The sequence below is a fragment of the Lepidochelys olivacea genome (genome assembly GCF_965140295.1).
Source record: "Lepidochelys olivacea isolate rLepOli2 genome assembly, chromosome: 1".
NCBI lineage: Eukaryota > Metazoa > Chordata > Testudines > Cheloniidae > Lepidochelys > Lepidochelys olivacea.
Window position 1 is genome coordinate 177,720,078 of NC_140411.1, and position 12,140 is coordinate 177,732,217.

The window sequence follows — 12,140 nt, forward strand, 5'->3', positions numbered from 1 at the left end:
AAACTGACTCAAATATAGGGTGGTTTATTTAAGTCAACTGCAAATTTCCCATTGATTACAAAAGAACAGTAAATGGGCCCATAATTACAAGACAAGAAATAACTACTAAATTTTGCACTACAGAAAATATTTTCAAATATTTACATTTAGTAGCTTTTTTAACATGCAAAATGAAAGGGCAAATGGAAACTTATTTTTTTTATAGTGACAGCTTATAACAGAAAGAAAATGCTACTCTGAACCATAGTATTACTTCAGTTAGTGCTTGCTGGCTCTGTACATTTATATAAAACATATTCAGCAAAATGTGCTACAAAAATTAAAAACAGAAGTTGGTTTAAAGTATTTTCAGAGACAGTACTCTTTTTAAAAAATTTAAAACAAAAGTTGATTGAAATGTTTCTGTAATACAAACAAGTCTCCTGGCGGTTTTAGAATGCTGTCTGGGTTCATTACCAGCCCTGCTTCTCAGTACATAAAGGAAATAAAGAAGGCCGGAGGAGTGAGCTGGGATGTGTCTATAGGGAAAGAAGAACTTAAGAATCTTCTAGGTTTTGAAAAGACCAGCAGGAAAAGAATCATTCTCAGGTCTAAGGCAATATTGTGAAAATGTGAAGGAAATGTTGAATTAGCCCAATTAATGTTTTCAATCAGATACTTAAGGAATAGTCAGTCCTTAAGAGAACTATCAAGAAAACAGTTAGTAACTTTACTCATGTGATCTCTCAATCTCAAGCATGCTACTTCATGTGAAAAGTTAGCATGTGTGTTAGTGTCTGTAGAATCAGGCCCATAGTTTGTACTTTTCAGTTGAAAAGCACGAGCAGAAAAGGCTGGAGCACTTTAAATAATTTCAAGCATATAGAATATTGTTAAGTAGCTACAATCCAGCCTACCCATAAGGGGTACAGTATAAATATGAAACAAAAATACTGGCATTTTAATTATTGTTCTCTATTGTATTAAATTGATTCTAAATAATTTGCTCATGTAAAAAAATGTAGACAGGCTGATGGAAAACAGATAGTATATCAAATGGCCAGCACTGCCATTGCAAGCAATAATACATTAACACTGAACTCAAATTACTTTCTAGCTCTGGAGTGAGCTCTTTCAACAGAAGCATATTTTTCATTAGTTTTGAGTACTTGAACATATTATCTAATATATTACGGACATCTTTATAGGTACAAGAAATAATGTGTACGTTATCTGATACAAGCAAACAGGAAAGCACAGTGCCTATGTTTAGGGATAAGTTATCTTAAGAATGAGCTTTTCTTATCAACCTGGGCCCTGTATTCAGCAGTAATTTTTTTTTTATTTTGCTTGTAGTATTATCAATTTATTATAGGTTCTGTTAGGTGCAAGTTATAAAAATGTATAACCTTCAAGTTACACAAATGTTTTTTGGGAAAACACCACAGTGATGTATGCTTTCTAACCAGTCTAATTAGTTAAGTTTGTATTAAAAACAAAAATGTGTCTCAGGAGGCAACAGCAATCCAAATACATATTCCAGCATTTTATTAAAATGTGCTCCCTCTGAACAATAAACCTCTCTCTCCCTGGTCCCATTGCTGCTTTCTGTCAGAGGGCCTCAGCAGAAGATTATGGTCTAAACCAAGATAGCTTGGATAAGCATTTTATTCAATTAGAACAGAAGATGACATAGGTTAACCAGCACAGCATTATGTATATATCCCTATTTACTTATTTCCAGAAATATAGTCTAAAATAATGTTACCGGAAATACGCAAAGAGTTGACATACTGCAGTCTATCATAACCATTTTTATCCAAGTGAGAATAAAGAGAAAATGACTGATGAAAGGGAGACATAAATAAGAGGAAATATTAGGTTTTTTTATGTATAACAAGAGGCTTCCAAAATTCTTTGTTGGGGGGGGGGGCGGCGGAGAGGGTGTCTGTGTGTGAGAAAGAGAGAGAAAAGGAAAGATATTATGTATTTCTAGCAAAACATCTGTATTATGTATTCAGCAGGAACACAGTGGAAACTCTATATCCACTATCACAACAGATCTCTCCCAAGAAGAAATCACATAATAGCTTCAGTTTTAGAAGTATCACGTTGATTTAATTTTGGCTAAAAAAATTCTATTGCATGAGTATTTTTAATCAAAATAGATTGTTTTTATAAAGCTATAGTTCCTTAAATACTGTACAAAGATAAATAATTTAGAAATTCACACAAATATTTTTCATATACCGATATATAGTTTTGCCAAAAATAGTTTTGTGGAACTCACTGTGAAGCTGAAAGCTTCAAAGAAAAATGATAATATTGTGCTTAAAAAAAAAGCTCCTATCCATATGGTATTTCAAAGTTCTGTTTGCCATCACTAAGTTAAAATACAACAACAATGGATATGAAATAAACACAAGTTTTGATCCCACAAATCCTTGGTCATGTAAAGGAGTCCCACTTACTTTAGTGGGACTACTCACGTGAGCATGACTACTTGTGGTAGTCAAAATTTGCAGAATCAGGCCCTCAGTAATTGCAAAAAACATTAAAACGGCAAATAGCTGAAACTGGAAACAACATTTCTGTTGTGTTAGAGTATGTTTATTCTGCTGCATTGTAACAAAAATTTTACGTATGTTCTAAAACTTTCCATGGAAAAATATTTTACAGTGTTTCTCAACTCACAAAAACAAATATGTATCCGAACATAGGAGCTTAATCACTGCTCTACAGTAAGATCAAACCCAGAAAACTGTACAATAACATTGTCTATATTATACATATTACTGTGCTAAACACTTGGCATTTTAATAAATGTAATCACAATTTTATTCTCCATTAATGATGTGATACTTTGTAAAATTACTTTTCTTCATTATAAGAGCTTGTATCTTGCTTTTGCACAAGATTTTAAGAGTAGCCAACGACCTACATATTTGGAACAGAATTTCATAGAAGTAAGGATTTGTCATATCCAAGTGTAAATTAAACATCAATTTATATTAATATTAAGGAAAGGTGTGTTAAAATAACAGTGTAATCTTTGTTAAAGTACATTTAAAAGATCAAGATTCTCCAAAAAATAAAATAAAATAAGACAAGAAGAACAACCAAACATTTAAAAAAAAACTTTTGAGATTATATAAATCCCTATTCCATCTCTTCTATTTACAGCATACAAAAATAGCTTGATCAGATTTGCAATATCAATCACAACATTTAGAAAAATAAGTAGTTACCAGTTAGGCAAAATCAGTAAAATCTAATAACTTATTCACTTGAGGGCACATACCATTCCATGACAAAGGAATATTTTTATTTAACAATGTGGCATTCCTTTAACAGAGTCAGAAGTAACATAAAACATAAAAGCAAGATAGCCACGATGATCACTTCTTTCATAACACAAAGAAGAAGAAAAGAACTATTGTGTGAAATGAAAAAGATCTTCAAATACAAAGTCAACACACACAGGTGTTTGCATTTCGTATATTTCATTGTGCGCTTCATAGGAAGAAAAAATAGTTTCATTTGTAGATCTTACAGGGAAACAAAGAATCTCAACAAGAAGTCCTGATAAACAAACATCTTCACCAGGAGAGAGAGAAAAATTAAACCAGTTGTAAGCAACTGTGGACATCTTTTGTTCCTTGATAAATATTTGTCTTTGTCTTTTGTGATAAGGTCTGCTGCCTGCATTTCACATAAAAAGGCCTAGTTGTTTCTGTATAGAAAACATTTAATTAAGATAATTTCCAATTTCGTAGCCCCCCGTGAGCTGATGAAAAAGGCAAGCAGTAATGTAGAAAAAAGAGCACCTGCTGGCTGTAAACAGGGTAGAACAAATGTCCTGCAGCTCCAAAACAAGGAAACATGGGCCCCCCTGCTGGTTAGTAATGGGGAGGAAGTTATCTCCTACAGACTGGAAATTGCTTCAAGGATACCAGGAAGACGAGAGGGAAATGGATTGCAGAATCATGGCCATGGAGAAAAAATGGAATTAAACCACACTTTACAATTGTGTATTGTTTTGGAGGTGGGGTAGAGGGAGAAGAATTTTCACAGAGCGTAAGACCAAATATGTGATATATTCCAAAAGTTACAAAACTGAAAAAGTTTTATTTTTAAAGGGCAAAATAATCTTAATTCCCAGAAACACTAACATTTCAGCATCTTCTATAATACTAGATGTTAAAAATTAGCTTAAATGTTAGCTCAGGAAGAGAAAAAAGTGGGAGAAGATATTTTACTGTGAAGCACAGATTGACAGGAATCACTCTTCTATGAAAAAATTATTTATTTACTTACCTATTTATGGTTAATCCTTTAAAAAAATACAATTTTTCATCTATGTTTTCATTGAAATTCACCACTATGAAGTTCTCCACACACAAGTGAACACTGAAAAGCTTATTTATTTTTAAACCACTGTTTCATGTTTTACAAACACAGGGCCTTATCCTTCAGACCCGTAGCCCAGTGAGCAATTTCATTACCTTGAGTGGAAATTGCTTACATGAGTAACTGTTATTTGCAGGAGTTAGAGTTCACTAGAACAATTCCCTGCACCACAGATTTTAGAAATAAGAGGAAAAGAAATCTTGGTAACAAAACCAAAGTAGTTTTGGTACAGATAACATAGAGAATATACACAAAGAGCAAAACTTCCAAAATTCTTAATCCTTGTACACATGATACTTTCATGGAATTGCTAATGATCATAATACTGTTCTCTCAATCAAGGACACAATCAGGCAAGTTTCTGCAGGAAGAGGTGTCAGAAACAGCAATACGAGATTTTAATGCAGGCCCATTTCAGGTCTGGGTCAAACAATTACACATCCTCTCATTGATATCTATTTTATAAATAAGGCTCTAACAGAGTAAGAGAGTACATCAAAATCATTCCTTAACTGCACTCTTATGTGTGTGACTAAGACTCCTTGCAACATTTTATATGATATTTAGTTTAGGAACATGGACAGAAACAGTAATTCTCAACACTGAAAATTTTTACAGTAAAATTAAAGCATAATATTAAAAACTCAGGTAAGTAGAAATGCAGTGTACATAATCTACTAGCACATTTATACATATTAGGGGCCATTTCATTCCCACAGTCCAAATATGCAGCAAAGGAATTGTGCTTACATTATGGCCATGATACAAGTCCTCAATATGGATTCCAGCAGCTGAGTTTTCCTGTTTGGTAAATATTCAGAAAGCACAAAAATCAGTTTTCGCTTTAAACCCCAGCAAAAGAAACTACATGGCTTACAATGATCCTTTTTCAAAGTTGGATCAACTTTTAAATGTGCAATTTACTTTTTCTCCAGGAACACCAGGATCTTTATTCCATGAATAAAAATGTCAACAAAAACCAAAATAAAGAACTTCTATACTGTAAAAGATTTAAGACAAACACTGTAAGCACAAAAGGGCAGTTAGTGCTAAATTAATCTAAATCCCCCCAGGAATCACAGAGTTTGTAAAGACCAGCTATATAAAAAACCTGGCATATTTCTTGAAAAAATAACCATTAAAACAAAAATGTTTTAGCTACATATTATCTTACCCGCTTTTAGACAAAAGTGTGGAAAAGCCATCATGCAGAAAAGAGAGTAATATCACGGTTTGTTCACTTTACAAATATTGTCAGACTCTGGATTATACACCTGAATTGACCCAGTCTAAGTAGATCAGGTCCACTTTCACATTAGAAGAAATACGTAACTCATCTTCCTACCAACACATCAAAAATGTGATAACAATTGAACTTAAAATTACAGTACCTGGAGCTTGAAGCTGTTCTCAGGTTTGCTTAACAAAGCATTCTTCCTACAAGTAGTATTAGTTATTATCCCATAAATTGTGTTAATAGTTTTGAACTTAAAGTACATATTCCCTATTTTAATGTTTTATACATATCCCCATTTTATGTTCATCTGTTACGGCTGTTACTGTTTAGAGATTTTTAAATTCATTGACGTTTCATTAGAAGTCTCAAGTTAAAAATCTGTAAGACCCCGATCTTGGAAACATTTAAGGTTGAACCTAATTTTAGCACTGAGGGTAGCCCCACTGATATAAAGTGATGTTACTGAAGGTAAGGTTGTGCATACCTGTTTGCAGGATTGGTGCCTAAAATGGCATATTTTTAGAGTACCAAAAAGAATAAGAATCGAGACTTCACTTTTTTACACTCTCTCTCTCTCTCTCTCTCTCATGTGTTTGTGAGCACATGTTAAAATAGATTTAAACTTTTTGGTAGGGAAATTCCATAATAAAAGGTAATGACAATAGCCAATCAGGATAATGGTTTTCGAACAGTTTGTACACATTTGACAACAAAGGTGGCAATAAACAAGCCCAACCAAAGAGTGTAATGGGATTAATCCAAGATTATCTCAATTGATCCTCTCCATAAATACAGTGAAACCATACTCACTTAAGAGCATTGGAGGAGATAATGAATAAGTAAAAGTTACCTGACTTCAGCACCAGCATAGGGCTGACAAGGACCATGTTGATCAGACAAATTAATTTGGCATAAAGATCTAAAATTTCTGACACTTAAGAAAAACTACCTTGAGACCTACTTTTGTTTTAACTGCACTGTTTTGTTTATGTAGCAATAAAGATATTGTAGGGTTGGGGTTTAGATACCGTGGGGATAGGTTTTTTTAGCATATACCTACACCCTGGAAGGGTAAAAATAAATCTTTTAAATGAGCTCTGGGTTACATTTCAGCCTAAGGTCTGAGATTGACACCAAAACAAAGAAGGAAAATGATAAAACAAATATTGCCTGATAAGTCTGTTGCTTATCATGAACATGGTAGTCAGTCTTCAAAGTAGAGCAGAATTAAATATTCATCACAATTTTTTTCCTGAAAAAATCCTTGATTTCCAAAAAACATGTTCTAAAACAGAATTTTTTTTTTTAATTTAGAGATTTTGTTGACATCTCTGGGGGAAAAAATACCACTTTTTTTGCATTTTAAACTGCATAATTTGGTGACTGTTCACATGGTAATGGTTTTGGATTCCTGATTGTCCAAGGTCACTCCTTATGATTAGCCATGATAGTAGAAGCTGGGAGCAGCTCTACGTAAAGCTCCCTTCTGCAGTGCAAAGAACTGTGTGCGGGGGGCAGTTGTTTTGCCACCACTTTCACCACAGCCCAAAATCATGCATGATACAGGAGACCCCAAAAGGGAAGAGGAAGTGGAGATGGAATACTAGACAGAGGAGACACAGAGAGTAATTACAATACCAGCAAGCTGTGATTCAACAGTGAAGAGAGTGGGTTGATTGAAGGATGAAAAATAATGTAGAAACAAAAGTAGGCCTCTGATCCACATCATTAAGACTGTAGTAAAGTTAGAAAACAACTCCTGGGCCCCCTCTCAAGATACTCTCAAGCATAGGACACCGTTCACATAAGGGATTTATACTACTTTATACAGATACCTACTAGGTAACTCCTGTAAACTAGAATGCGTCAAAAGAGGCCATAACCTCCTCGTCCTCCAGACCTCTCCTTGAAAATCTGTGCAACAATGCCTATAAGAAATCAGTCAGTTAATGAGGACTGGATTGGCGGATGAAGACAGCTGACACTTTATTAGTATTTCTTGTATTAAATATCGAACAAATTGCATATACTGACTGGTATCTCTCTTCCCACAGCCTTACTGTGTCACTTGCTCCCTTAGATTGCAAGTTTAACAGGACAGGGATTGAGTCTCTGTATATGTTTGTACAGAACCTACAAAGTAGGCCCCAGTCTTGACTCTGGAGGCATCTACAATATTGATATTTAATAATAAATAATAAAAATGAGAAAGAGAAGTAGTAGTAGTAATTCTGGGGATAGGGTCTGCAGCAGGAACAGTGACAGCATTAGGCTTTCTATAATCATCATCAAACCTTATAATCCCATCCTTTTGGGAGATCGTAACAAGTGGAGAAGCCCAGAGACTATCAGACACTGTAATTACTGCCATTTCCATCATGCTTGCTATTTCCTGACAAACTAGGGGAGGGATACCTCCACGGTTTGAGCACTGGCCTGCTAAACCCAGGGTTGTGAGTTCAATCCTTGAGGGATTGAGGGCAAAAATTGGGGATTGGTCCTGCTCTGAGCAGGGGGTTGGACTAGATGACCTCCAGAGGTCCCTTCCAACCTTAATAGTCTATGACTTGCTCCTGCATTTTGCCTGTAGTCCGGTATGCTCTGCTGGGTGCAGGCTGTGGTCTTATGGCCCATTCCACGAGTCAGTTCTAGCCTGCTGGAAAATACCTGTTGGTGACTTTGCAACACAGCCATAATCTGTGTCTTTTTAGTCCAGGTTAACCCTTTATATAGGTCAATGCTCTCTAGTGGGGTTTCACTATGGCATTCCGTCATCAAAATCAATAAGGGCTGTCTTAGAGTCCTCTTCTATACAGCATATGATGTTTACAATGGCTTCATGCCTGTGATACCTTTTAACCTGTTTATATGCACAGTTTGAGGTGCAACCCTGCTGCACAACCTTTGTACACTGTAGGTAATATTGTTAACCCTTTCTACCACCTCAAAAGGCCCCTCCCATGAGTAACACCAGTACCAAATCCCCCACATGAAATGACCAACAACAGGTATTATTTATTTCTGAGTTGCCTGGATTTTTGTGAGGTTTTGCTGCACCAGTCCCACCATAGACTTTAAATCCTCCCTAATTTTTTGCACATATTCAGCCATCAGTTCCCCCTCTGCTTCAGTGTCACCCTCCCAGCAGTCTCCAATGATATGCAGGGGACCTCCGACCTTTTTCCCATACAGGTTAAATGCAGTGAACCTCGCAGACTCTTGGGGTACCTTCTGGTAAGCAAACAACCAATAGGGTAACATTACATCTGAGCCACATGCCCTCTTGTTTACATAATTTTCAGCATAGATTTTAGGATCCCGATGAACCTCTCAACTAAATTGTTTGTCTCTGGGTGGTATTTGGCAGATTTCAGTTGCTCTATCCACACATCATCCACAACTCACCAAATAGCTGGGACTTGAAATTTGACCTCCGATCTGTTAAGCTCACTTTGGGAAAATCCTGCTGCTGAATATAGAGAGCAGTGCCTCAGCAATTGTTTCAGCTTCTACATTTGGCTGAGCAACTGCTTCTGGATACCTGGTGGCAAAATCCAATAATATAAAGCTTTTTCCTCTCTGGGTTGGCCTGGACAACCCTAAAAAATGCTTCTTTGATCACGGATAAAGGATGCAAAGGAGACTTGCAGAGATCCACAGGATTTTTTTCCACTTGTGACATAATTCACAAGTCTTGCAGTATTCCTTTACCTCATTTTGAATATTGGGTCAATAGAAATTTTTCTTTTGTCTTTCATATGTCCTGTCTGTTCCCAAGTGACCAGCAAAAGGATAATTGTGAGCTAATATCATTAACTCCACACAATGCTTTGTGGGCACAATTAACTGTTTATAGGGCTCCCCGAGACTTCTATATTTCCCAGATGGAGCTTCCCTGTAAATTCTTCCCTCTTCTACAAAGACCCTCCCTCTGTTCTCTCTCTCTGGGGCATTCCTGAGGATGACCTCCACCTGCTCTCTAGGGAGGTGTTTGCAGTCTACTCTGCAACAAACTCCATTTGGCTTTTGCTTGCACTGAGAGCTGTCTCAACTAAGGGAACTCCTCACTCCCCTCCCCTGGAGACAAAGCGGGTGGCTCACCAGAGACTACTGGAGCTGGAAGACCGAAAGTACAAAGACTGAGAGAAGAAAAGGCAGCATGAGCTTAAAAAGTTGGAAATGCAAGGACAGAACTCTCATGAGCCTGGTTACCCCCAGAAAGCATCACAGTGGTATAGTCAGCAGGATCTATACACCATTGGCTGGTTAGCATAGGGTCACGCTCCCAGCACTAATCTACCAGCTAACATAGATTCTGAGAGATTCAAATATGAGAAAGTCAGAAACTGGTAAAGAAAAAGGTTACAGTTTGTTATTTCTCATTTGTTTATTTTGGGTAGGGGAAATAGAAGAAAAGAAACAAAGATTGCTGAGCACACCAGATCACAGTGAGGAAAAACTCTGTACAGACTGTGGCTCGAATACTACAGGGAAAACAATGGAAGGAATGAAATCTCTACTCATGGAATATGATAAGCACCAGATTAGTCCACTGAAAGTGCCTGTGGCCAAGGGTGGTTCAGGTTTAGGTTTTGGCCAAGAGAGCCAAAGAGCGGGAAGCAGAGGAGAGCACCCAGAAAAAAGAGATGATAGCAGAGAAGCAAAAGCGGGAGGTAGATAAGCAACAGCAGGACGCAGAAAAAGCCAGAGGCCCACAGACACTACTGGAAAACAAGGTTATGGACACCAAGAGAAGGAAAAGCACTACTGTAAAGCTAAGAAAGTTGTAAATGCAAGGACAGAACCTTCACAGCTCTGTACCCCCAGAAAGCCTCACTCCCCTGCCCCCACATTCAGTTGCATAAACAAATGCCTGCAGGAGAACTGAAAATTGTTTCTTTGTATATTAAATGGGAACTATGTGAGGGCATTTATAACTCAGTGATGTCGTTAGTGTAACTGCACCTCTGATCTCTTGTGGTCTTTGAGTGCCCCAAGGCTGATCAGATAGCAAGTGTGAAAAATCAGGATGGAGGTGGGGGGTAAGAGGTGCCTATATAAGATAAAGTCCTGGATAATGGGACTGTCCCTATAAAATCAGGACATCTGGTCACCCAAAGTGCCCTTCCTCTTCCCCGCACATTCAGGTGTCAGGCCTTGATCAGTCACCTTGCTCCAGGTGGAATCATGCAACTCTCTCACTCTCAGACCAGGATTTGGGCTGCAGTCCCCACATGCTAACCAGGATTACTTCAGCAGGTCTGACTTCAGCTCAGACGACCTTGTATTTCTCTTCCCTCTGGGAGCAATAACAGTGGTAATACTGACTGCACAGCCGTCTCAAAGCAGAGTGTTATTTGAACAAAAAGCATTTAAGAGAGAACAGATTTTAAAACAATAAACCAGTCTACATGCTCTTTCCCTAAGGCTTGCCAGTCCCTGGAAGCTGTCCCAGTCCCAATTTCTTTAGACTCTCCCTGAAGAGCCTCACCCTCTATCATCTTGTTTTCCTGGAGAGCTGCTAACAATTGACCCCCTCTCCCCATACTACTACTCCTGAGAAATACTTTTTAACTGTTTACTGCCCCTTTGATGTGTACGTCCAAGCCTGGCAAAACACCTGTGTCACTTTGGTCTGGATCCTGGATGTTATTATCAAAGCCATTGTGTTGCCTTCCAGCTTAGTCTGAATTCAAGCATTATATGTGTGCAATAACCACTCCAATACCGCCAATATAAGCTATTTCTAATACCCCACCATGGTTATACAGTAATTTTACCTCACTAAGTCACATTCAGTGTTCAAAAATTACATAGCAGTTCCACAACCTTCACAGATTTTGCTGAAGTACGTACCAAATATTGATGGATTATCCTGACACAGAATTCCAGATAAATAGGTGGGCTTCACATATTTTTTGTTTTAAAAAACTTTAAAATGTTCTAATATATACAAAACTGTATCTTTCATTACTACTTCTTACATCCCACCAGACTTCCCTATTTTTGTTTGGCTAGCGAGGGACCTAAAAAGATTTGAGTATAGAAAAATGTTTATTTTAAATGGCTTTAGCTCTATTAATACACTATTTTTATTCTAATATTTGAAACAAGTATATATAGACCACACATTTTTTTGGCCCACACTCTTGCTGCAACAACGAGAATACTTCCTGCTTCTTGGCATTGTGCTAGTTGCCGAACAAACACATCAGAAGAAAAGCTCTGCCCTGTGGAGTTTACATGTTTTTCAACTGACTAAGTGATTTGTAAGCCAGTGGCCCAATGCACTAGTCAGTACACCAGAGAACTCTAAGGAGACAGAGGATTTCAGTCCCTTTTCTTCAGGACTCCAGTTTTATTTCTCCCAAATAAACAGTTTCACATAAGTTTCACACATAAACCATGTCTTTTTCCTCTGCCCTGAAGTCTCCTGTATGAGCCTATTTACTCCCTGTAAGCCTCACTCACTGAGTCCTCTACTTCCACCTTCTGAGGCTTTCCTCCCCCCGAC

General features: G+C 37.3%; 1 protein-coding gene across 1 annotated transcript in view; it reads right to left on the reverse strand.

Moving 5' to 3' along the window:
* Positions 1-12,140, reverse strand: part of LOC311514299 (uncharacterized protein) — a 393,040-nt gene that overhangs the window by 273,014 nt on the left and 107,886 nt on the right. The window contains exon 5 of the mRNA XM_084616784.1: positions 5,140-5,190. Coding sequence (XP_084472910.1) covers positions 5,140-5,190 — 51 coding nt within the window. The remainder of the gene's footprint in view (positions 1-5,139; positions 5,191-12,140) is intronic.